The following is a 27,515-nucleotide window of genomic DNA, read 5'->3' as shown; positions in this document are numbered from 1 at the left end:
TCGCCCTCGAACGGGGTGGGAAAAGATCGAAGGAAGAATTTAATAGAAGTTTGAACTTTTCGGAACGGTCTAAAGAGGGAGGCTTTGAAAAGATTGGGATAGAAGGAAAGCCTCCGAAGTTGTGTTGGCCTCAGGCGGTTTGGTAATGCAGTGAGTTGTTATTAATAGTGGTAGTAGTATATGTTCGACAATAGCTACTATTCCATGAAAAAGAACGCAAAAAAGGGATTTTATTTATTTTGTTAACATCTTTATTTATTATGTTGACATTTACTTTTATTTTATTAGCATTTTTCTTTCAGAAGAGCTTTAATTCCCTAGTGTTACCTTTCTGCAAAATTTGAATGTAATGGAGCTTAAAAATACCTCCTTGCTAAAAATTATGATATGGATTTTAAGCAAATTATAAAGACGTGTCTTAAATTTAAACAAGAAGATTTGAAGATTGAATGAAATAGTGAAGATAGAAAGAAATAAAGAAAGAAGAAATGAAGTCAAAGAAAAGACTCAAACCAAAACTAAAGAAAAGGACAATTTTTCCGGAGGTAAGACAGGTCCAAAGTCTTAGAAATACGGAGAGAGCTGACACCTTCAGGAAAAAAGGATTTTACAATCCCTTTTTAGGTCTTAGTTTAGGCTTTGATTTCGCTCTGAAAGTTTTATTCTTCCAATTCAACTACTTTCAAAGATATAAAACTTTAACCCCTCAGCATATATAGTCACTCGTCCAGAACTTTAGCTTCTTTATTATAAAATTCGACTACCATTGCAGTGGTAGGATCCCGGCCTCATTTTTGGAAACATAATAAGGGGACTCAAAAACTTGAGATATTTTATGCTGTATTAATTTTAACTAAACAGAGCAACTGAGTATTATGAATTTTTTTAGGTTGGCGCAGCTAAAAAAAAAAAAAAAAAAACAACGTAAAAACAGCTGAAAAATACACGGAAAGTGTAAAAAATTGTGGGATTCAAGCAAGGCCGTATCCAGGGGGTCAGAGGGATCAAACAACCTCCCTCCTCCCCCAAAATTTGTTTTTGACTCATAAAAGCGTAACAAGAATAAATATAAATACTTTTGACGCATTTTTTAAAGTGTTTTTGTACCCCCCTCCCCCCAAAAAAAACGGATAAAACTCTGGATTCAAGATCTGATCACAAATAGGACTTGATCAAATGCAAAATTCAGAAAATAGGCAAAAAATTTATGAACTTATAATTTATTATGTGATCCATAGTTCGGTCGCAAAATACGGCCAGAATTCTGGCCTAACTCACTTGCTGTGCTGAAGAAGTAATATAACTTTGGTCTTAGATGATTAAGGATGAACTTGATAAAAGCCATCCCTCTTTTGACATAAATCAAGGATTTAAATTACAGTACATTTATATTTCCTCAACCATGAACATAAAGCACGAGGGAGAGGAGGTTCTTATTAACAAAACTATCTAATTTATAGTATTATTGACACCGTCCTAAATTTGGCTACAAGAAATTTAATAGGAGCAAATAAATTTAAAATTCAAATAATATAGCCCTTACGCATAATTGATGGTGGGTCTAGGTCAATATCTAAAGGTTCTGCTACTTCTTGGGCATCCGCTAAAGTGTCCATAGCTTCAAGGTAAACATTCCGAAGGATCAAAGCAAGTTGTTCTCGCCTCCTCAGCTCGCGGCACATCCGCTGTAATCTTTGGCTTTCCTCGTGTGTTTCCGAGGCTTTCCGCAAATGTGCTAGTGCTGTAAAAAGAATCTTGATTTTAGTTCTTAAATTTTTTGATTAATATCCCTTCTAGACCTTACCCAGGAAAGGATGTTTCTGAGTCCTAGCTCAGCCCCCCCCCCCAAGAAAAATAAACAAATATTAAAATAAAATTCGTTTTGCAGTTAAAGGGCTAATAATAACTTAAAATCTTCATTGACTTTCATAGAAAACGATATAATGGTTTAGAAATGAAAGATTATTGTTTTTCGTGGTGCCACAGCTCGTGCCACATCCTCTGCAATCTTTGGATTTCCTCTTGTGTTTCTGAGGCTTTCCGCAAATATGCTAGTGCTTTAAAAAAGAATCATAATATTAGTTTAAAACTTTTTGGTTAATATCCCTTCAATACCTAACCCAGTAAGGGCGTTTCTGAGTCCAAGCTCAACCTTCCCCCCCCCCCCAAAGGGAAATAAACACATATAAAACACGAACCATTTTGCGGTTAAACGGCTAAAAATAACTCGAAATCTTCACTGGGTTTCAAGGAAAACGATACAGTGCTTTAAAAATGAAGGGATTATTTTTATTTTTGCGGTGCCACAGCTCGTACCACATCCTTTGCAATCTTAGACTTTCTTTGCGTGCTTCAGAGGCTTTTCATGACTAAATGTTTTAAAATGTCGTTGAGATCGGGAGAATGGGACAAACACGCCAAAATACGGTTCAGTCAGATTACCTATAGACAGTGAGTAATTGAAGAATAGCTTTATTAGCCGCTGCACCTCCATTTGGAGTGGCCCCCCTAAGGAGTTTATCCATGATGGCCAGCTGTCGTTCTGTCCTCTCTTATCCTGGGGCAATATCTTGATTAACCCCACCATGCCTCGAAAATTTTCATGCCATATTTTAACAAAAATTTCATTTATTAACAAGACGTTCATTTATTAACTAAATTTTGCGTTTACTTAAATCTGGCTTTTTTTTTATTTTAGCCCTGGCAAAATTATTAATTGCCTCAACCCAAATGATTGCTTCTAATTCTTCGCGTTCTATGCTTATTAACGCTAAATCATTTAGTCGCTCCTGGCCCATAGTCGATCTGAGGTACGTTGATATCTATGTAAGTTTCCTAAACAACTGCTCATTCTGGCTACCAACACTGCAGTTGCTAATAATATTTGACAGGCGACTCTTACATTTGCAAAGAGCCCTTTACCTCCGTATCACACAATTAATCCTAAAAAGAAAAACTCAATTAAATTCAGTCTAAATACTTTTATTTTCAAGTAATGGTGATGAAGATATAGGAAAAACGAAAATTCTGGATTCAATTTCCTTTCCCTTGATGCCAGCTGTGCCCTCTACTTTGTTTTATTAAAAAAAATATATATATAAGAATTGCAAACTGGTTATAAGCGTTAGATTATTTATTTGAAATTTTGTGCCCCTAAAATTTCTGCGCCCGGGGCATGTAACACCCTTTGCCCCCTCTGAAACCGCCTCTGATGAAGACCCATCTGTTGGGAGAATGTTGCAACAGACTTGAAAACCTGAAAACCCCCATCTGTTAGTACAGACGGGTAGAAAATACCTTTTTGGTATTTACATTTAAAAAATGCAGTAAAAAATAATCCTCCCCTGCGTTTTCGTGAGTTGGCACACTCAACTCGGACGTAGGGCTGCTTTTATAGGACCCCTGTTAACTTGTGTGGTGATTTTAGTAGCTGAAGGAGGAGATGGTTTTTGAAGGTGCTGGTCTGTAGATTCGTGACATTTTTGATTTTTTTATTGGGCGACTAATCTCACCGGATTTTATGCGACCGTCAGCAATAGAACATTTATGTGATGGGTTTCAAGGTAATTTAATACGGTGGGTTTTTCTATGTGTGTTTTTACGTATGGTTGCACCCCTACTAGAAACTATACTCGAAACTAGGGGTTGCACCCCTAGTGATTTAACACTATTTCTAGTGATTTGTTATATTGCCTAAAGAAAATAAACCACTAAATCAGTACCAAAATCACTAGATTGTCGAAGAAAATTATTAACAAAAAATACTAAAATCTAGTGATTTTTTTCATCGGGTGGCAACCCTGTCTGTTACTCGTTTTACCTCTACGTATTTTAGACTATTGTACACAGTTCTCAGACGATAAACTCAAAGTTTACAGTGAAAGTGACTCACCCATAGCTCTTTGCTCACTAAAGTAAGGACCCCGTAACCCCGTAAAAATTTGTTTTATTATTTCTTCCTTAGTATCCTACATTTTATAATAATTTACATATTTAATACTTTTTCAGTGTCCTCCATTAAAAATATTGCTTACGTGCCTGTCACAAACGGTCATCTATGAATACAGATTAGTTTTTCGAACAACGTACCCCAATACATAAAAAATTTTAATCATCGGAAGTGGCATTCTTGTAATCAAACAAAACTCATCCTTCACTAGAAAGGTACTTAAAATATCCCCCTATTTCCAATGATAACGGAAAGGGATAAACAATAATTGGATTGCATGGGTCCATATTTATTTTGCGTATATCCCCGGCCGAGACACCAACCAATCGCTTTGAATTTGAACGTAATCCATTTGGGTTGAGCTGGTTTGCAACGGACGCATCTTTGAAAACAAGAATTTAACCTTTTATATTTAGAATAAAAAAAACCTTCATGTTGGCAAGGCCTTAAACAGGATTTTTTGTTCATGGGGGGAATTTTCTTTTTTTTTTTGGGGGGGGGGGGGTTACAAAAAACTTGAAAAATGCATTAAATTTGTTGATATTCATTTTTGTCACGCTCAATCCCCCCTCTAGATACAGCCTTTTATGCTGGATTCGGTTTTAACACAAACTGTTATTTGTAATTTTTTTTTCTAGAGCGTTTCCCTCATACACGAATACAGGGGGCGGAGGGTCTTCTTCCCAGATGAAAATCGCGGCCTGAAAATGTATCTTTTAATGTTTTCCCCTACTTCTTAGGAAAATTATTTAGCCTCCCCTTCCTCGCCAAGAATCAGAGTTGTGTATGTTTAAAATTCCATTGATGTTTTATCTAAATATTGTTTTGAAAAAGACTTAATGAACAATGCAGCGATAAGCAGAAGACCAGGGCTTTGTTTTGGTTATACCTTTATTTGTGTTCCACAAAAATAAAAATAAAACATACATACTAACTAGCAGGACCTCCCAGACGCTAAGAGTACAGGGGCTATGACCCCTCTCGAGCGTATTCTAGTTGCATTACAGTTTCCAGGGGGGATCAGGGTAGTTGCACCAGACACCGTTGCTTGGGATTACCGCAGCTTGGGAATTGCCCACTTTGATTCAATTTTTTCACTCTGTCCACTTATATTAGCTCATATTATATATCCTTATATTTGAGTTGTGGCAACTGGCTTATAATTGGGGAGGGGGTGCTGTAATTAATCTTATCCTGGGTAGCACCAACCCTAGGAACGGCTCTGCTTAGGCGTGACTCATCCCTCCATAAGAACTAGAATTCTGGTCTGATCTGTAGTGGAAGTCCCCCTGGTGAAACCCGGCTCAACACCTATGGCCCAACCCTTAGGGAAGGATGAATCCCAAGTTTTTTCCTTTGCAGCTGGGTTAGATGATAAGAAAACGCAGTTTGAGATCACAGTTTCTCGATTATTTGCGGGTAGAACAGAATGAGGGAGGTCGAAAAAACAGTACCAGAAGGCGATTTAACACACTATAACCTACCCTTTGATTGCTAGTTATACTACCACATATCGTCCCATCAGTGAAACAGGGACAATGACCAAAATAGTAAATCGAGTTACATATATTTTTCGGATCAGATTTTAATTCTGAATCGTTCATTATTTCATGTTTCGTCAATTAACTAAGCTATAACAGTGATAATCGCAACACTTGCAAGCAGCATATGATATATTTTTGCTTTCTTTGCTTTTTTTTTTGCTTTTTTTGCTTTTTTTTGCTTTTTTTGCTTTTTTTTCTTTTTTTTTCTTCTTTGCTTTCGTGCTTCTTTTCATGCATATTCGTTCCCCTAAGAATTTTAGAGTTTTGTGTTGGTCCTATTCCACTGATAGGGACATACTACTTATTTCTGAATATCTTTGTTAGATGACTACAGGGTGCACTAATTGGGGAATGGGGGTTATAATCCCTCTAGATCTGGAAAAAAATTATGCTGCATCTCTAATTTAAAAACTGAAACATATATTCCCCCAAAAGCACCACGGGGTACTTGGTAGCTGTTTAACTGCTTCCACCAAAGCCGCATCCGGGGGGGCTGGAGGCTTTGACCCTCCCTCCCAAATATTTCTCTGATAATTTTGATACTCTATTTTAAGTTTTCTTGTAAACGTCCCCTCCCCCGAAAATAAACCTCCCCCGGACATAAATCCTGGATAAGGCCCTGGCTGCCACATTCTATTTTTCTATTTTATATGGTATCTAATCAGGTAAAAATCTATTACTTCCTCCAGAAGATATGTTTTAATCAACTCCACCTCTGATACGACGGTCATAACGCTCAAAGAAAAAAACAGCGTTGTGACCTTCCAACCGATCAGATACACCTGCCAAAGGACGATTATCCACTTTTAAATTCACCAAAGTCGTACTTCCACATTCCATCTATTCTGCATTTACGACAAGAGTAAAAAACCGGACCTTCACTGTGTACCAGAGAATATATTTTAGAGACTATTTTGATACCTCGTATATTAATAGATTTAAAAGCTACGGTAAATTTTGACTCGTTGAAATGGAAGGAGTGGCATTTATGATGCCCTCGAACTGCACCCGTCTTCTGGGTCAGTAAGGAGCGACATTAAAACTTAAAACGAACAGAAATTATTCCGTATAGTAAAGGAGTTGTCCCCTCTTCATCACCTTGCTCTTCACGCTAAAGTTTGACTCTTTGTCACAACTCTACTTTTTAATACCCTAAAACCATCAAGCGAAAACGTTCAATTTAAATCTTGTTCGGTAAAATATGGTAGTTTTCGTAAATATTTTTAAAAATTTTAATAACTATTTTTTTCGAAAAACGTGGAATCTGCCTGTCAAAACAAAATTATCCTGTCAATACAAAATTTGACTTCTGTCAGAACCCAGTTTTTTAATATTATATTTTTACCAATACATTAAGAAGCTTTTATTTCAGGCATAAAATTACCGACCAAAATCAGGTACTTTTTTCAACTTTTATCCCCCCAAAAAACGAACCAAATATTTGCCTACATTAAGACTCCTTTTATTGAGCGAAAAGAAATTTGCCAATCAAAGCGAAATCCGTCTCCTGTCAAGACCCAGGTTTATCTTTGGGAACATTTATGTGTTAGGGCAAGGGCGTATTTGGGATTGCTGTTCAGGAGGGGTAGTATTTTTTTTTTGGGGGGGGGGGTACAAAAAACTTCAAAAAGAAATCTTAAATGTGTTAATACGTTTTAACGAGTCAGACAAATATTTCGGAGGATTCGGGTTCAAAACCCCTAGCTCCCCCTAAGGATTCGTCATGGCACAAGGCCTCCAACCCTCGGAATTCCTACTCGGAGAACTAGTTGTCAGAATATGAGGTTTATAATAGTACAGTTGTGTCGTTTATAGCCATGGAAATGAAGAGAGCTTATACTTTATGAAAATATGGATTAATTTTATTAGTAATTATTGTTTTCTGTTTTTAATGAAGAGGAAAATCACGACAGTAAGATTCAATTTCTTTTATCAGGATAAGAAAAATAATTAGAAAAGACCGGTGCTGTGATACTGAAAGCTAAAACATGTATCCATAAATAAAAAAGGTTTTCATTAAAAAAAAGCCTACAAGTGACCTGGGCCAGCATACCACCTTTCAGTGACTCCCAAGTATTTTTAGTTTTTTTATTTTTAAATTTGGTCTTGTTTAGTTCTTTTTTTTTTCAGAAATTCTTTGTTCCTAGGAATGTTCATTAAGTGGTTCTCATTTTACTCTTTTGCCTTTTCGTTGTCCCTTCCTCCTTTGACCTTTTGTCTCTTGCAACGAGGATTAGAAATACTTGTTAATTAACCAATAGCACAACTTACCTAAAATTCTTTTTTCCTCAAAATTCTTTGGTATTCGGATATCAACAGTTGTGAATTCAGTTGGACTTCCTGCATACATATAGCCCAATGTTTCTTTCACCAGTGGTCCCAGTTCACCCTTATATAGAAGAAGGGTTTTTCCAGTTTGACTGTGGGCAAGGGCGCGGTAGTGTTCACTTTTGACCTAATATAAAATGTGATCATTTGGTGATGTGATCATTGTGTGATCATAAAAGTGTGATCAGTGTGATCAAATGTGATCATTTTAATATAAAATGTGATCATAAAATGTAGGTCTTTTATAATTTACAAAGGAACACTTTTTAGCAGAAGAAATACTTTTTAAAACAAAAGTATAAAACAAAAAAATAAATAAAACAAAAGTGAAAAACAACCAAATTACATAAAAAAAAGGACCAATTATAAACATCTGAATATTCTGGAGGGGAGGGGCATGGGCCCGAAACTCCTCTTCTTTGCAAGTTTCTGACCAAATATAGATATTGAGATAAAAGGCTTAACCCGAAGTGCAAAGGTGGGGTAGCATAGTACCAATGCTACTTGGCAGTTTTCATGCCCTGTGAAAGTTGTTGGTAGATTTTGTCTGAAATACCATTTTTACATATAAAAATATTTTATATGTAAGGGAACTTTTCCCATGCCTGGGCTTAACCCAACCCCTAATACTAATGCTATACAGTTGACTGTGTACTGATTAATAAACTTTCGCTTACGCAAAGAACTAAATTACAAATCTAAAGGGTTGCTCCCGACTCTTTGAGAGGAAACTATGTTTGACTTTGTATTTGAATTTCTATGTTTAACTTAATACTTGAATACATTCTTAAGACTTTTATTGAATTAACTAAATGACCGAATAAAATTAATTTGTTTGATTGGAACTCAACCTAAGTAATGCCTTTTAACGTTTCTTTCTTAACGAGGGAATTTGGAAGTACTTGCATAAAGGGGTGTCATGTATGAGTGGAGGGGGACACTTCCCCCTAGTTATTTTTTGTAGTTATTCACCACTTCCCAGTGAAACCACGAAACATAAAACATTAATTGTACATTTTCTCGTTTTCTATTTTATTTCAAATTGGGCTAATAACAAAAGATATTTTTTCATCAAAATGTTCAGTAGTTTCATTTGTGCTTTTTTTGAACTCTCTGTGAATTCTTTTCTTATTCGTATACTAATCTGGTCCGTCTTATCATCGAATTAATTAGAAATTCCTCTAACCGTAAAATCGGTCTTTTTTTAGAGTGACTTTCGTTGGATCCAATTACGGTTTTTACTTGAAATCGAAAAGATAGCTTGTAATCAGACTTGTTTTGAAATTTCAAATTTTGCTTAGCAACGCTCTATAGTCAATGGCTCTTGCAGTTTTTAATTATTAAATTACTAATTGAAATATTATATTTAATTCGCATTAAACAAATGTTAAATTGCTAAAGCGACCTGATTTATCAGTTTGCCAAACTTTCAGGCTGAAGAAAGCTTGCAGCGGCAATGGTCGTAGTGGCACCTGAATGTAGCGAATAAAGAACTTACCCGAACAAGGGTCAGCCAAGGTGCAGGGACATATTCTTTAATTAAATCCACGTCAAAAGCTTGACTCACTCTGTCATAACTGTCGGATACCTGTAAAAAATTACCAAGTTTATGGCCAAATTATTACCAAAGTATTATTAAAATTAACCAACACCGAAAAAAGACAGATAATATGACAATTTATATACAAATAAACGATAAAAGTATATTCTAACCTGCACAAAAGAAAAAAAAGTGGGGGCCAACCTCCTCCCAGAAGCTATATTAGTCTACTAGAGAGAGACCTCACCAAAAGCCTTAGACAAAAAGATCTGACAAATAATTTTTGGCGTTTCTGACCACAACCTGCAACAAAATGTAAGTTGAGCTGTTGGAAAAATAGCTGACAATTGTTGTTGGTTATCAACTGATTTAAGTGATGGGTTGAACAGTCATCAAATTAGGCCAAAAGGTGTGACTCAACATGATTTGGTCCATCTAAACATTTGTTTATCTTTGTTTATATCTTTTTTTCATCGTCTAATGCGTATGCCCATGTTCACATACCATTTTCTGAACATAAAGTCATAGGCCTTAGTCTAACTTAAAAAAATAATTTTATTGCTGGGTTATGGGCAAGGTTCTGGAGATATTAATACGAGAAAGCACATACTATATTTAAGTTCGTTAACTCCTTTAAGAAAATTAAAATTAGAAACATAATATTTTGCGGTTTTGGCATTCGAAGTGAATTTGTGGTTCATTTTTAATTGCATAAACAAAACCTATATTAAGTCATCAATCTGTTTAAAAAACAAACTACCCCAGCCGAACTTTTGTCGCAACAACTACGAATTGCCGCATTACGAATATACGAATATTTCGTGGTTTAACGCTCAAGCAGCTTCTAATTTATTTTGTCAAATAAGTCAGTCAAATTAATAGTTATTTGAAAAAATATTATTTTAACTTTACAATGAATCATTTAAATAAGAAATTATTAAATAATAAATATAGCGCACAAAAAATAGCTATCTCCTTCTGACATGGACACAGTTTTTTTCTTCTGGAGATTCTAATGACAAAAAAACACTTTTTATTTTATAACTTACATAAAAAGTGCCCTACATTAGCGAACATTTGGGATTTCAGGGAGGGGGATTGCAGGATGGCGAGCCTCTCCCTAGTTACGTTTATAACATCGTTAATAAAGTAGGTTCAAATCAATTTGAAACTACCTTCAATCACCGTTCTCAATTATATAATAGCCTAACAATTCCTCACTTACTTACCCTTGCTCCTGTTTGGTATTTTCAAGAGAAAGCGAATTTAAATTGCTTTATTTTAATTGATTCTTATTTTAAATTGGCGAAGGATTTAATAGAACTTCCAACTTGGACAAGTGACCCTTTTCTGCAAAGAAAGTAACAACTGGTAAACCCGGTTGGGTTTATTGAGGAGCGCATTCGTGAGTTTTCTACTGAATGCCAGAAGTCTTCCCATCTTCAGTTATTTCTGTTTGTCCCTTACTAGTAGTTGTCAAAATATCTTTTTATTTTTGTTGTTTCTTTTTCGTTTTTCTTGATTTTTACCCTGTCTTTTTCTGGGCTCTGGCCAGTTATTTGTGATAATTTATTTATAAAACGATGGTAATGATGATGAGTAATTTGTTCCGTGTCTATGAGTGGTCTGAGTAGTGCCACAAAAGCAGTTGACAACTATTTACTGTAAACCTTTTGGTGATGTCGTGAGTTTACTTTAATAAGTATCTAGTAATGGCAAGCAAGTAACCGAATCGTTCAGAGCTTAGGGTTCTCGTTGGAGGAGGTACAACATAACTTGACTCAATTAAGTCTAAAGAGAAACTGAATATACCATTCAGGGACTGATCCTGTTCCATTCAGGAAATGATCTTGTTTCATTCACGAATAGAAACTGAATATCCATCCACTTATGAATGGTTCTTAAGGTCTTTAGAACTTGACCCTGAGAAACATGTTTGTCTATATTTTGCTAGAACTTTGGCCCTTTGAAATATTTTACCTTTTTGGTAATAAACCCAATATCCTACTTTTCTTTACAGAAGACAAACATCATAAATTCTACAAACCTTAGCGTTCTACTTAGAATCCTAGAGCCCAGTGTTCTACAAAGACATCTTGACCTCAATTACATTTAAATACATAGCATTTTTAGTACCTAGATTGCATTCAAAAGTTTACAATACTACCTAGGACTTCTCAGGTATTACCAAAAAAATTGTTTTAAATTTAACCAGGTCTCTGACTCCTTTAAACTGACCGCTAGGTATGTTGTTGGTATAAAAGAAAGAGTTGAGAACCATTATTTCTCAAAGCTGTTTTGAGAGGGAGGATCCACAGGAAAATGTAGGTATGAAGAACTATAGTTGAACATACTTTCCCCTGCTTATTCTCTCTTTGAGATCACCTCGGAACGTTTCTGGGTGCTATCTTAGAGGTGTGGAAATATAAGATATTACCTTAGGGTTTAACAGTAACAGTTTAAAAATAAAAACATTCAAATCTGATTTACTATTATTTTCTATGATAAATCATATTCTAGAATAAGTCAACTGCCGAGACAGCCTGAATTCAATATTCTAAAATAAGGGAAAACATCAACAAAAAAGGTTCGTAATAGGCAGAACCTCACTTTTTGAAGGGGTTTAAACCAAAAAGGAGCTGATTGTCGATTTAAAAGATGCTTTTACTTCACTGGTTTGCCTCTATGACGTAATTTGGTAAGTTTATCGTAAGTTCGTGGTAAGTTATTGTAAGTTTCTTCGTATTGTTTCTTATTTCTGGGGAGACAGATACCATCTTTTTAAAGAATGATCGATTTCAAAACCTCCTGTGTAAAACTTTAAACCAGCAAAAAGTAAAAACAAAAAGTTTTTGAGTCGCAAGATTGTTTACAAGTAGACTCTCTGTTTCATTGTGATGAAAACAAAGACATATGGAACCCAATTTGGTAGATCTATATGTGAGTTGCTATAACCAATTAACCATAGAATAAACATCAAAGAAAACTTATAAAGAAGGCGTATTAGTGGATTTTATAATCAAGGGGCTGGCACGTACGCAGGGGGGAGGGGCTTCGGGCCCCCCCCGAAACTTTGTGAAATGTTTAATTTCCCCATGGTTTCTTGGGATTTCTGGCAAAAGTAGGACATTTATTAAGAATCTAGATACATGTGTGAAGCCTTTTTTGGGGGATTTTACAGCGTGCCATTATCCGGTCAAGTCACTGCCCAATTATTAGCCCATTTTCTGTCTAACTTTTTACCCTCTTTGAAGTAATTAGCAATTGTGCTGTTATTTTTTTTTTAAGAGAGTTTGCTTTCCACAGCAAAATAGAATTATCCTTGATATTAGGGCGTTTACCCCCCCCCCCCCTTTCAGGATAAAGTACAGCTTTTAATGGATCAATTTTGGAAAATATAATTTTTCATTAAAATCTACGTTTTTGCAATAAAAGAACTACCCCCCACAGAATCCAATACTTTTGAGGCTTCAGTCTTCTCCCCCCCCCCATCTGCTACGATACTAGAGATTAAAGTTAATCTGCATTTTCCGATATACCTGCTTTTTGCATTACTAAATAAAAAAGTACTACTTTATATCTGCTGTTTCGAAGGTTTTGCCCCCCCCCGAAAAAAAATTCCTGCGTACGTGCCTGTCAAGGGGTAATCGTTTAAAAAAATTGCGGCACCATATGTGGGAGAAGCTTTTCACGCCTGGTGCGAATTAATTAAAAAAAAACGAGTTTTTTTAACTGAAAGTAAGGAGCGACATTAAAACTTAAAACGAACAGAAATTACTTCGTATATGAAAGAGGCTGCTTCCTCATCAACGCCCCGCTCTTTACGCTAAAGTTTGACTCTTTCTCTCAATTCTTCTTTTTAAAACAGTAAAAAACTTTAGCGTAAAGAGCGGGGCATTGATGAGGAAGCAGCCTCTTTCATATACGAAGTAATTTCTGTTCGTTTTAAGTTTTAATGTCGCTCCTTACTTTCAGTTAAAAAAACTCGTTTTTTTTTATTTAATTTCTGAACGTTTTTGAATCAATGCATGTTTTGATTTTGGCTCTCCACAAAGGAATAATCAAAACGAAATTTGCATATTTTTTTGGGGGGCTAAATGGCTTTCTCATAATTTTGATCGAATGATTTTGAGAAAAAAAGAGCGGGGGCGAAGCCTAGTTGCCCTCCGATTTTTTGGTTAATTAAAAAGGCAACTAGAACTTTTAATTTTTTACGAATCTTTTTATTGGTAAAAGATTTACGTAACTTATAAATTAGCTTACGTAAAGAAATTTTGTATTCTCATGTTTTTATTACATATATGAGGGGATTCGCCCCATCGTCAGTACCTCGCTCTTTACACTAAAGCTTAAATTTTATCCCAATTCATTAAGAATGACCCCTGAATCACAAAAGCCGTAGAATAAATAGTTGAAATTACTAAAAATACTTTAGCGTAAAGAGCTAGGTATCATAAGGAGGTGAGCCCCTTATATGGGTAATAATTTCTGTTTGTTTTAAGTTTTATTGCTGTTCCTTACTTCCAGCTGAAAAAGCTTTTTCACATTTATTTTTTAATTTTTTTTTAAATAATGCTAGTAAATCCTGCTCTCCCTTCATGGAAGTTTTCTTCTCCCATGACAAATTCTCAATGGAAAGTTCCCCCAGCATATCCCACTCTTCTCAACCCCCCCCCCCAACCAAAAAAATCCTCCTGAAAACGCCTGTATACTTCCCAATAACCATTACTATATGTAAGCACAGGTCAAAGTTTGTAACTTGTTGCCCCTCCCACGGGGACTGTGGGGGAGTAAGTCGTCCCCAAAGACATAGCTATAAGGTTTTTCGACTACGCTGAATAAAATGGCTATCTCAGAATTTTGATCCGTTGACTTTGGGAAAATAATTAGCGTGGGAGGGGGCCTAGGTGCCCTCCAATTTTTTTGGTCACTTAAAAAGGGCACTAGAACTTTTCATTTCCGTTAGAATGAGCCCTCTTGCAACATTCAAGGACAACTGGGTCGATACGATCACCCCTGGAAAAAAAAAAAAAAAAAAAAAAACAAATAAACAAATAAACACGCATCCGTGATCTGCCTTCTGGCAAAAAATGCAGAATTCCACATTTTTGTAGATAGGAGCTCGAAACTTCTACAATAGGGTTCTCTGATACGCTGAATCTGATGGTGTGATTTTCGTTAAGATTCTATGACTTTTAGGGGGTGTTTCCCCCTATTTTCTAAAATAACGCAAATTTTCTCAGGCTCGTAACTTTTGATGGGTAAGACTAAACTTGATGAAACTTATATATTTAAAACCAGCATTAAAATGCGATTCTTTTGATATAGCTATTGGTATCAAAATTCCATTTTTTAGAGTTTTGGTTACTATTGAGCCGGGTCGCTCCTTACTACAGTTCGTTACCACGAACTGTTTGATATGTGGTGCTTTAAGATGTACATCAGGTGGCGTAGTGTCGGGACCCCTGGGTCGTGATTTTCCAATTATGTGGTGGAAACAAAAGAATTGTTTAATATCCCTTATACATGAGTATGCATACTGTGTTAAAGATAAATTGCAGAAAACAATCAACGTTTGAACGTCGAAAATAATAAACCTTATGATGTGTTGACGTTTAGGTTCAACGGTTTTTGTCAATCAGAAATAAAAACATGCAATAAATGCTACAAATATATAATTTACTTGAAAACTACTTCCGTGACACTCGGTTATATGGATGAATTCTTTCCGACGATTGATAGACAATAACCCATTGAGATTGATACAATTATCTATTGGGTATGTTTAGAAGCCAAATCGATTACACCCCCCCCCCACGCCATCCATAAATGTGGGAAGTCATATTGAGATTTGCCACCATTCTAAGAGAACTAATTACGTAAAAAGGCAACATGCAAGTGAATTCTATGAAAAACATCGGGTATTATGCACGGGTGTCATTTCACGATAATATTTGTTTGTTTGGGGGGGGGAGGTGGAGCATGGTGTATTTTTCAAAATCTAGTAGACAATTTTGTTATTTTTCGATTCTTTCCAATGAAAATACCAAAAAAAGACAATTTTTAATGAAAATAACCATATTATTGGCTAAGTCTAGGGGACACAATTGCCCCCGCCCCGATTGGCAACCCTAAAATTATAGGCGAGATCGTGAAGTTCTTGGAATTAGGAGAAGCAAGGGAAGGGGATAAGCCTGAATCTCCTTTCTAAAATTACGTTGACTCTACTTTTTTGATTTTGATGTTAAATCATTTGAATGACTCCCAACTTAAAAAGTTGATTAGAAACTTCCCTAAAATAAGGATTAATGAAAAAAAAAAAAAAAAAAAAAAAAAAAAAAAAAAAAAAAAAAAAAAAAAAACGCCCGAAAAATTATCCACTTCGAGCATGTCGTTTGGTTATTTGCTGTTTATGTTCGAAGAAACTTTTGAACAAGCATTAATCGTCCCATTCCACAAAAAAATGGCAGTTGATTAAACTAGCTTGTTTTAATCTAATCCAATGAACTCAAAACTAAATTTGAATTAAGCATATTTTCAAGTTTTGAAAAACCGAACCAACACAAGAGCAAAACCCTAGGCCGCATGTAGGAGGGAAGAGGGTTCTAGGTTTGAACCCCCCTGATCATATTATATCCAAGGGCATAGTGTTGGGACTTATTCAACTATGCTGAGCAAAATGGTTCATAAAATTTTAGTCAGGCGATTTTGGGGAAAAAGGGGCAGGGGAGGAGGGCTAGTTACCCTCCAATCTTTGCTTTACTTAAAAGAGCGACTATAACGTTTAATTTCTGTTCAAATGAATCCTGTTCCGATATTCTAGGACCACTGGTTCGATACAATCACCCCTAGAAAAAAGCAAATAAGCACGCACCCATGACCTTTCATCTGACAAAAAAAGAATACAAAATTCCACATTTTTGCAGATAAGAGCTGAAAACCTCTACAGTAGGGTTTTATGATACGCTGAATTTGATGGTGTGATTTCCATTAAGCTCCTTTGGCTTTTAGGGAGTGTTTCACCCTTTTTTCGAAAATCAGGCAAATTTTCTCAGACAAATATTCGGCAAAATAAGCCGATTATTTTGGTATATTTACTTTTATCAAAATTCCGTTTTTTAGAGTTTCAGTTACCGTTGAGCCATGTTGCTCCTTACTTACAATTCGTTAACACGAACTATTTGATTCGACAACAGAAGTACTGATTTATAGTTTAGTCTTGTTTATGCCACTGACTTTCTAGTTAATCCCCATCCCCTGGAAACTTTTTCCGACAAAGTTTTTGGGTACTCCCCCCCCCCCAAAAAAAAACAATACCCCCGACCCCTGGACAAAATCCTGTAAATGGCCTTGATTACAGAAAAAAAGTGTTGTCAAACTTTCTTCTTAAACCATGAATAAAATATCTAAACTATCTACTATTTTTTAAAGCTTGGTGACCTTGTCACTTAGAATTGCGTATTAAATACCAGACACTACAGGTGTTACAATAATTACATATAAAATCGAACATTAATTCACTTTAATATTTCCTTGAAAGTTCACGTCAAGGTATGATAATAAGATTTTTATGAAATTTTGAGGTTTCTTTTGAAACAAGGAAATGAGTTCAAATAGGGTTTCTATTTGGAAATCCTTCAAGATCAGCTTCCGTAAATAAAATTGCTGATAGAGGTTCTTTCCATTAACTATCGTGATCGTTACATTGTCATTATATGTATATTCCAGATTGCTGTTTCTTACTAATTGAAAGGAACTTTCCGAAAAAGAAGTTTTCCAGAAAAGTAAAGAGCGATATTAAACTAGACAGAAACAAATTCTAATTGTTAATTATTTTCGTTAAATTAGTTATTTTTGAAAACCCTTTTTTTCTGTAAAATTTCAAATATTACCAATCTACTGATTCTCCCAAAGATGACCAAGCCTTTAAACTAAAGCTAAACCTTTTTAAGCTGATTCGGCTCAAATATTTTTAGCTCATTTTTCGCTGATTTTTCAGCCATGCATCTTCTTTTGTATTTGAAGCCAGCATAACTTCTAAACACTGCATAGCTTCACATGAAAATTTTTTGCTTAAAAACTGAGTTCACAATGTTTCCTAATTTTTAAACACGTATATGGTTGTGCAATTCCCGGTCAACCACTTAAAAATCAAGACTTCATTTCCACTGTCGTTGGCACTTTAAATCACCATCACCATTATTAGTTCTTAGATCTATGAAAGAGAACTGACACCTTTTATAATGTCGCTATTGAAAAAATTAGTCATCCAAAATTTGATGAAACTAACTACATTCAAAATCGTATCCTAGATTTTTGTTTGGAGCAGGGGGGTATTTACATAAAAATGCATCAAAAACCTATTTGTCTGCATTTTGTTACGTTTTCAGGAGTCGAACATACATTGAAGGGTAGGGTAAAATCCCTTAGCCTCCTACACGGCCTTGACTACATTTTATATAATTCACTTTAATTCGCATTTTAAATGTAGTTTTTAGATTGTTTTTAAAGTGTATTAGAAATATCAGTAGTGTGTTAGCTTTTTTGTACCTAAATGAACATTCCTATGTACACCCATCGAAAGTGTCCTCAGAAAATTTAACTCCATTCCTCCCCCCCCCGTCCTGGATACGGTCTTGACAATGAGCTTTGTTTTGAGAATCTGAATGGGAGAATTCTCACCTTCCCCATTTGTTAAATGCCTTCTTAATTTCTAGGAGTAGTGGAGCATCACCCACTAGCCCTTCCCTGGCGGTACCCAAGATTCTTTTATTGTGCTTATTGTCTGTGTGTTTATTCCATAAATAGTGAGGGCATACAATTGATATTTTAAAAAAAAATTAAAGAAGTTTTTCCCGGAATTCACGTGTATTTAAACATGATTTATGGGTTAGCGCACTCAATAATAGGGGGCCTAGTGCCCCAAAAATGAACACTTAAAGTTCAGTTTATAAATTTAATTATTTTCAATTTATACTTGATTGTTGTATATTAATCAAATGAATAATACTTTGTTTTCAATTAAGTTCCCAGGTCCTTCGAATCTATCGTATAGCGAAGTAATTACAAGCGAAAAAAGGTAGTAAAATATTAGTTTATTTTCAGAGAAAGTGGCGTCAATTAGGGGAGGGGAGGCGGCACGTGCCCCCAGACTTTTTGCACTTCCTTATATTTTGAAAATATGGTTCTGTGGAAATTTTCTTTCAAAAAATGCCTTTTTCGTTGTTTTAGTTGGAAAAAGTTGAAAAAACGACAAATTTGCCCCTACCCTGATTTTTGAAAAATACATTTTGCCCCCACCCCAATATTTTCGTAAATTGACACCAATTTTCAAAGATAGCAGCACTATATATTTTCCAAGTCATTTTTAAAATTACCAAGGACATCCAAATCAAAACATTTTGAATTTTTGGTATTTGTAACTTTTTTCTGCTGATTTTTCACCCATGACTATTTTCAATTGGGGATCCACCACTACTACACTCGCCACGCCGCTGCTTAGCTGCACATGGGTTCAGAGTGTGGTTTTAGGGGGCAGATGCCCACCCAGAAGATAAAAATTATGCTAATTACAGGGTCGGATGGCTCAAATATTGCAATGAGGAAACCCATTTTTTTATACTACCCCCCCCAAAAAAAAACAACTTTTAATTGTGTATTCGCCCCAGGACGTACATGGTTGCTTAACTTACTTATTAATCAGTACCAGGGCCGTATCTAGGATTTTTTACGGGTGGAGGAGTATTTTTCGTGGGGGGAAGGGGACAGGTTATACAAAAAAAAACTGTTGAAAACACATCAACAAGTTGTTGTTATACGGTTTTGCTATGTTTTTACAATGGGGCTCAGCCCCCCCCCCCCCCCCGGATACGTCCTTGATCAGTACAATCATATTTTATCTTCACTGTCTTGGCACTTTGAATCAACTTGCAGTATCTTTAGTTGTTTCTTTTGAGGTGTAATTGAAATATGAGCTGTGTACTTTTAGCTCACTCAATAAACAGGTGAATCAGCTAGTATAATAAACTGGAATTGCATCTGTCTATTGTGAATTGTTCTGCATACACTTTCGTTTCTGCTACGACTGCCAAGTTTTTGATAGGAAAAATGTAAGATTCTGATTTCAAGAAGAAGAGAAAGGTGTTACGAAAGAATATTAAAAAAAAAAAAAAAACGCTCTCTATTATCTGGCTAAATTCAAGAGAGATAATAATAAGCTGTAATAAAAATAGAAACATTACAAAGAGGTCTCGTTACTCTATTTTTAGTATACTACATTATCCCCATAATTAAAGTTTTGGTTTCGTCTTTAGATAAGGCTGAAATAGAAAGGTAAGATGGAAAGACGAGATGGAATAGACGAGATAGAAAGGGGAACTTCCAAACTTGCCCCCCCCCCCTTCGAAGACATATGAAGACTTTAACGAACTTCCAATTGGTTACTATTTTATAAATAAGTTTAATTTTAATTACCTTAAAATGAATGTCTCTATAAAGTGTCTGATTTGACTAGAAAACAACACTATGAAATGCATTTCGTGATGCTGTCGTGTATCACACGATACATAATACCGCGATACATTCGTGATTAAAAATAAAAAAAAAGGCTTACCTCAGCAGCTTCTTGGGCACTTTCAAATGAGGCAACAAAATCATCCTCGTCATTATTCAGGAAATCGTCATTTGTTTCCGACCTGTCAACACTGTATTCCGTCATTCCTCTGTTTCTTCTTTCTCTTTTTCTAGATCTATCAGGTGTATTCGCATTGTTGTTAGCTCCATATAGGGACAATTTCTCAAACAGACACTCCCTTGCTTGAGCCTGAGAATAAAAAAATGGAATTGAATTTAAAATGTTGGAATTTAAATAAGTATCAAATTTTCATTAATATTGTGTAGGAAAGAGTCATTTCTTTCTAGTCCTTATCTTTTACTAAGTGTCCTTAAATATAAAGTAAGTCCTTAAGTATCATTATTAAGGAACTCGTCATTTGTTTCAGAAATGTGACATATATTTCTAAAGTATTAAAAACGGACTTGAATTTAAAATATTGAAATTTAAATAAGTATCATATTGTCATTAATATTATCGATTAAAGAAAGTAATTACTTTCCAGTCCGTAAGCGTCCTTAAATATAAAGTAAGGCCTTAAGTATCATTAATAAAAAAAAATCGTCCTTTGTTTCAGAAATTTGACATGTATTTCCAATGCATTAAATCGGACTTGAATTTAAAATATTGGAATTAAATAAATATCATATTATCATTAATATTATCCATTAAAGAAAGTCATTACTTACTCTCCAGTCCGTAAGTGTCCTTAAATATAAAGTCCTTAAGTATCATTGTTAAGGAAATCGTCATTTGTTTCCGAACTGTCACATTTATTTACAATATATTGAAAACAGGCTGTAATTTAAAATGTTGGAATTTAAATAAGTATCATATTGTCATTAATGTTATCCATTAAAGAAAGTCGTTTCTTCCCAGTCCGTAAGTGTCCTTAAATATAAAGACAGTGCTTAAGTGTCATTAATAAGGAAATTGTCATTTGTTTCAGAACTGTCACATGTATTTACGATGTTCTGAAAACAGGCTTGAATTTAAAATGTTGGAACTTAAATAAGTATCATATTGTCATTAATGTTATCTGTTAAAGAAAGTAACAAACAAATACAAAGTAGAAACAATAGGGAAAATCTTTTCAAGACAGGGGAAATCAGTTCTGTGAATATTTCGGCCCTATTTCCATGGGCCGTCTTCAGCACAATATGAGAACAAGAGAGAAAATATGGATATATAAATAAACTTACATTAAATGTGAGAATTAAAACTAAATAATGTTTTTTAAAAACTTTTTTTAAAAACAGCCCTAGCATCCTTACTTCAACGAAGTTCAACCAGGACTGACAAAAAGAATGAAGTGAGAATATAAATTCATTCAAACAAAAGAGAACGAAGTTCTCTTTCCAGTCCGTTTTTTTTGTTTCCAGTCCGTTAGTGTCCTTAAATATAAAGACAGTCCTTAAGTGTCACTAATAAGGAAATCGTCATTTGTTTCAGATCTGTCAACACTGTACTCTCTCATTCCTCTATTTTTTCTTTCTCTTTAACTGTATGTATTAAGTGTTATGTTACTATTAGCTCCATATACAGACAATTTCACAAACAGGCACTCCCTTCCTTTAGCCTGAGAATTAGGAAGAAAGGGACTTGAATTTTTAATTTTTAATTTAAATAAGTATCACATTGTCATTAACATGCAAGCTCTTTAACCCATACCCTGTGCCAAAGAGAGTGATTTAAAGAATTCATTTATGAATGGATTTATCCAAAATTACAGTAAATTATTCAGAACGAAAATTTAGTTTCTCCGTTGTGCCATTTCGGCTATGCATTTTAGAATTTAAAGATTTACTGAAATCAGGGATTGAAAATCATTTTTAAAACTAGAGGTTCTTATAGGGTTAAGCCTAAAGATTTGTTTCCATTTTTTCTTTTCCTTTATTAACAAAGACTATGAAATCTAACTATACGGGGCCAAAATGTTGCCCTTTGTTGTCCATTTGTCATGTATGGAAGCAGTGATTCCTATTCAAGAATTTTAAGGGGGAGATAATAAGTATTTTACGAATTATTTTAAATACAGGGAAGCAATTTGGTTTTTCTTTTCGATCTTTTCAAATGACAACAAAAGAAATACAGAAAAAGGTATGTTCCAAAATCTAGGAGGAGGACAAAAATCAAGGGGAGCAAATTCATCTAACTCCTTTCCCCCTTATGGGCGTCACTGCAAGGAAGTGATATCTAAGAAACGTGAGGATCTACGCATAATTTCTCCCTCTGGGGAAGGGGTAAAAAAACACATCAAAGAAGCGCAAATGAGTAGAAAAATGATGATATTCCCCAGCTCCATTAGGTAAGGAATTCTTATTATTTCCTAAACAAGGTAAATGGTTCTGTTGTGAACATCTAAAACAATAATTCACCGAACTAGTTGTTTTAAGACATCTGGGGCAAAAACATGGAAAGCATGAGGTGATATGATTCGAACCATGCATTACACTCCAGGCCGAAGGGAGAGAGTCGGGAGATTGGTGCCTGCGCTACGTGTATGCTGTACACGTACTCTCCGCTCCGTGATCGGTATGCGAAAATTCTTTTTGAAGTTGTTAAGTAATTCCCTGCTTTCATCTCAGTACACTGGCATTAGGTAAAAAAAAAATGATAATAGTAAATACATACCAAAAACTAAAAAAAAAAACAAAAACAATCCGAGTTTACTTCGTGACTAAAGCTGTTGAAACAACTTCCTAAAGCAAAAACCGCAAAATCGGATGGGATAAAAAAAAAGAAAAATAAAACAACTAAGTAAACCGTTGTAGCCATAACCATAAATTACTTGCTCTGAATCACTCACCTTTCGTTTCAAATACCAACAAGGATTTAAAACAATAAGAATAAAAAAATTAAATGGTTTATATAAATAACAAGCGCAAAGATGTTTGGGAATGCAAGGAAACTGGTGAATTTTATAAAATAGCTTAAATTTAGACAATGATGGGGGGAATCTTAGAAAAGTGTTTGATTTGCGGAGGCTCTAGCAGACTGGTCGGTAGGGGGGGGGGTCTAAGAATCGGAAGGATCTTTTTAGCCATCACATACTCAAAAGCATGTAATTATATACTTGAAACAGAAAAGAAAAATTCGGCAAAGGGTTGTTTTTCAAAGGGTTCAGCCACCCCAAGATATATTCTAGGGCAATCCCCAGAAGTCGAACCTGTTATTATGTTGAAAGATGTCAGAAAGTTATTAAAAAGCTAATTCTCTAAAACTTATCTGTAACTCAGGACAATTGTACTGCGTTTAGAAAATGATCAACAAAATTCGTCAAGCTAAATATGATTGATCGATCAATCAATCAAAAGCCTCGGTTACAACTCGCATCAGAAAAGAAATTTAACTTTCCCGTCAAGGAAAAAGAAATTGTAAATTTATTAACCTGAAAATTTCATCCCCAAGAGTAATTACGTTACACACAAAAGTAGTCTTTATCACGAATTTTTTAATGTTCTGTTTCAAGCCTTAGCCTCCTCCCGTTCGCAAGTTTTTTTCGGGCTCCTCTCTCCCAATAAAAACATTTCTACAAGTTTCCAATGTTTTTGTTTGTTTTTTCCGCGGCGGATCGAATCGAACTAAATGTCCTAAAAGATCAGGAGAAGGTGCAAAGGCCAGTATTTTTGTTCGGTGGGGGGTAAATTAAACTTAAAAAATGTACCAAAGAGTTGTTCATAACACTTAAGACACTGATAAAACACAGAAAACAACGAGCTCGGAATTATGATATCCTTCGGAATTTTGAAATCTATACAAGTAAAATTCTCCTTCATACAAGAGTAGCAATTTTCAACCTACTTTTACTCACATAATCATGCGCAGAGAGTAGAGGATTCCCTAAAACAGATCTCCAGGAGAAACAAGAATTCCATTTTCTGATTTTCCCACCAATTCCAAAACATTTCAACAATTTTGCCAAGATTTTATTGCCTCTCACCAGTGGCATAATCTTGGAGAGGGGAGCATTTGAATCCCTGAGTATTTTCACGTCCCCCTAGACTTTTTATGATAACTTTTTCGGCATTTTCACGGATAATGGTTTTTTTGGTACTGTCATTGAAAAAACCGGAAAGGCAACAAAATTGTCCCCCCTCCCCACCTAGATTCTGGAAAATGTATTTTTGTCCCTCCCCCTAATTTCCAGAAATTGACGCCGCTGTCTCTGACATTCAGTTAGGAGATGCTTAATTGAGTTGTGCTCAATGCTTGAGAAGCCATGATCTGGATGAGCCATGATCCACGATCATATATAAACATTAAAGTGACTTTTTAAGTTTTAAAGGAATGGGAAGAAGAAAAAACATATTTTAAACATTTAAATTCATTGTAAAGGTTTTTAAGTTTAAGGGTGCTTGAAATAGATTTCAAAATAAAAAATTCCAATTACGTAAAAGATTGAACACCCCTCATACACCCAACAACCTTTAATCGGAAATAGCTATAGCCATAGATACTAATCGGTCTAACATTTAGAGCAGCAGGGGAGAGTGTATATGATTTACCGTCTTAGCGATAAGGCTCCTGGGATTCATAGGATGTGCTTTATCAATTATACCACGGAACTTCCTTTGGAAGTTCTATGATAGATAGATAGATATTTATTCCTAAGCAACAGCAAATAATAGAAGCATCGTCATCATCATCATCAAGGCAGAAGCCGGGATTTTTATTTAGGGGTGGCTATTTTTGGGGGTGGAGGGAGCGGGTTACAAGCAAACTTTGAGAGCATATCAAAGATTTATTTATATGCATTTTGTTATGTTTTTACGAGTCGGAGGGAAAATGGTGGGGGAGGGTTTAAAAAGCCCAAGCCCTCCTTCCATAAATACGGCGTTGATCATCATATACCCTTCACAAGTTCTAATGGCCAGGAATGCACAGAGAATGAATAACAAACAGAAGAGCAAGAAATGGAAAAAACACACACAAAATAGGAAAGTGAAAGAGTCACCCTTCGCAGACTGGCCCCCTAAGACAAGACAGAGCAAAGTGCCATGATGTGTAATAAATCATATAACACGCAATTACAACTTGGGCAACAGAAATCAACCACATAGAGGAAGTAACAAAAAATAAATATAAAAAAATCCTATCAAAATTCTTTACAATTTTTCTGAAGGCACTAGACGGGAGAATATTTCTTCTGTCCCCCTATTTATGTCTGTAGTCACTGCAAAATTTTAGTCTGTACAATACAAGTTGAAAATAAATAAAATAAAAAGATTGCACCATACCCTAAATACTTGGCAAGTCTCTGAAAGGTTTTAAGAAGAATGTTCCTGTCAATTAAATTGCACAATAGAATATACACCACAATATATTCATAATCCCAGCGATTGTTTCAACCGTGAAACAAATTGTACTTCCTCTTCATGGAAGAAAAGAGTACAATTGATTTGTTAAATAATTTCCTGTTTTAGACGGTCATACCAATGCAACAGAGAACTGACACGACAGTTCGACGCAAATAACTAGGAAGGTCTTTCGACAAACTTACCAAGAGAATGGGATGCTTAAAAAGGCTGAATGAAAAAAATGGGAGGCCCATAAGCGCCGGATCTTCGGCACAATAGAATGGGTATTAAGAATGATAAGCGCTACTTTACTATAACGTCTGGCGAAATTGTGCCTAAATCAGGTAATTTCAAAGAAAACTGACTATTTGACATGATTAATTTACGATGCAACAGGAGTCTGTGGCAGTTCCGGCCTCTCTTACACCCGGGGAGAAATATTGATTACCACCCCTCACCCTGTTTCCCACAGAATTTTCAGACCAAATTTTAACAGATTTTTCATTTATTAAAAAATTATTTTCAATCTATTGATTTATTAATGATTTATTTAATTTTTCATTTTAGTAATTAATTAATACTTTATTTTTTATTCTCGTTTATTGACTGGGCCCTCTACTTTATTAAAAAAAAAAAAAATCTAAAATTACAAAACGATTATAACCGATAGGCGGTTTGTTTGAAATTTTGAACAACTAAAGCTTCTGCACCCAGGGCAAGTGCCCCCTTTTTCCCTCTCCTAAAACGCCTCTGACAGGAGTATAGTGAAATTTCTCTGAAAACGATAATTAACAAAAAAATCCACAATAAAAAGGCGTTCCTGAAATTGTGCCGAATGTGCCGTTGCACCAGAAAGAAAAAGGTTCATTGCTGATTTACATTTCAATACATTGATTTTTACTGGTGTAAACATGGTGTTAACTGGTGTTTACATGGCCTGTAACACCAGCGTGCGAGTCTCTACTTAAACAAACAATGAAAAAACTTAAATCATTTGAAAGAAGCAATCCTTCAGTTCGTATTCGGCAAGCAGAACTGAGCTAAAAATTGAACCCACAGCTGGAGAAAAGATACTTGGACTAAGCTGTGTCTCCAAGTTTCTGTCCAACTGGTTGGACAAAGAAGCACAGTACAATAAAGCTTTCTGGAAGAAGTTGAGTTCATGCATTAGTAGAAAATATTCATCCAAGCTGCATCTAACTTTTCACTTAAACTCTGGCAAAATTCAGAAGTACAACTCGCTCTTTATTCCTTATTCCGGATCTCCTGAAGTGGTGCCAGAAGCGCTTTGTGGCACCAGCATACAGGGGTTATCCAGGACTCGGCAATGGGTCACATTCAGGTTTTGAAAAGACCAGATTGAGCAGGGCTGTAGAAGCCGTTAGATGTACATCTTTCACATGTATGTATACAAACTAGAACTGAAGGCCTGAGCAAGCAGAAAAAAACTCCAGATCAGCAGCGTCACCAGCCAATGAAAACCAAACATCAGTTCCGTTAGTCTGCTCTAGAGCAGTCTGTCCTGGGCGATGATTTGACTTTCGCTGGAGTCAATACTCGGAGAAAAAAGTCGACCGTGCGTGGCGTGCGTCCAACTAGTGCGTAGGCTACCTCTAGGGCTTTTCCAGCTCAGTCAAAGTTGAAAATGAGAAGGGTGGGTGTTTGAGAGGGTAGGCGGAGTATGAGAACATACTAACACAAAAATCGAAACTCGAGCAGCTCAGATAGGGGTAACAATTTGAGGGATCTCTGAATTTCGTATCCTGTCAAACAATCTGACGCGTTCTATTTCACGGAGGCGTATCGTCAACATCAACCTTTATCGTCTGTGTATCAGTCGATGGCCAAGTCTCCGACAAGTACAGTATAGCGCTAGATACCGAGGCACAGGACGTTAATTATACACTAAGAATAAAACTTATTTTTAACTTTGTTATTTTTGAAGAGTTTAATAAAAAGTTTGTTTCTTAATTTTTTTTAAATCAATACTTACTAGCATCAGTAGGACAAGGGCTTCAAGCATTTCGGCTGCAAGGTCCATGCTCGGAGCATTGGTAAAGTTTTCCAATACGTATTTAAAAATGGCAGCTGCCCGCAAAAAGCTATCTGCCGCTGCATCCAAACCCGGTCCAGTTCGCCGGTCTTGTCGAACGCCAATCTGTGTATGAAGTGCCCCCAAATTAAATAGAACACAAGCTTTTTCGAAAGCCACTGTTCTTTGTGCACTTGGTATCCCGGTCAA

At 35.5% G+C, this 27,515-nt stretch overlaps 1 protein-coding gene across 1 annotated transcript in view; it reads right to left on the bottom strand.

Annotated features, from left to right (window-relative positions):
• LOC136033196 (rhophilin-2-B-like) overlaps positions 1-27,515 on the bottom strand; it is a gene marked incomplete at its 5' end in the record, with an annotated part of 38,285 nt that extends 10,770 nt beyond the window's left edge. The window contains 5 exon segments of the mRNA XM_065713906.1: positions 1,544-1,741; positions 7,765-7,948; positions 9,320-9,409; positions 19,974-20,183; positions 27,267-27,515. Coding sequence (XP_065569978.1) covers positions 1,544-1,741; positions 7,765-7,948; positions 9,320-9,409; positions 19,974-20,183; positions 27,267-27,515 — 931 coding nt within the window.

This window comes from Artemia franciscana, chromosome 11 (genome assembly GCF_032884065.1).
Source record: "Artemia franciscana chromosome 11, ASM3288406v1, whole genome shotgun sequence".
In the NCBI taxonomy this organism is placed as follows: domain Eukaryota; kingdom Metazoa; phylum Arthropoda; class Branchiopoda; order Anostraca; family Artemiidae; genus Artemia; species Artemia franciscana.
The sequence above is the reverse complement of the archived record's forward strand: the minus strand, read 5'-3'. Positions and strand labels throughout refer to the sequence as shown.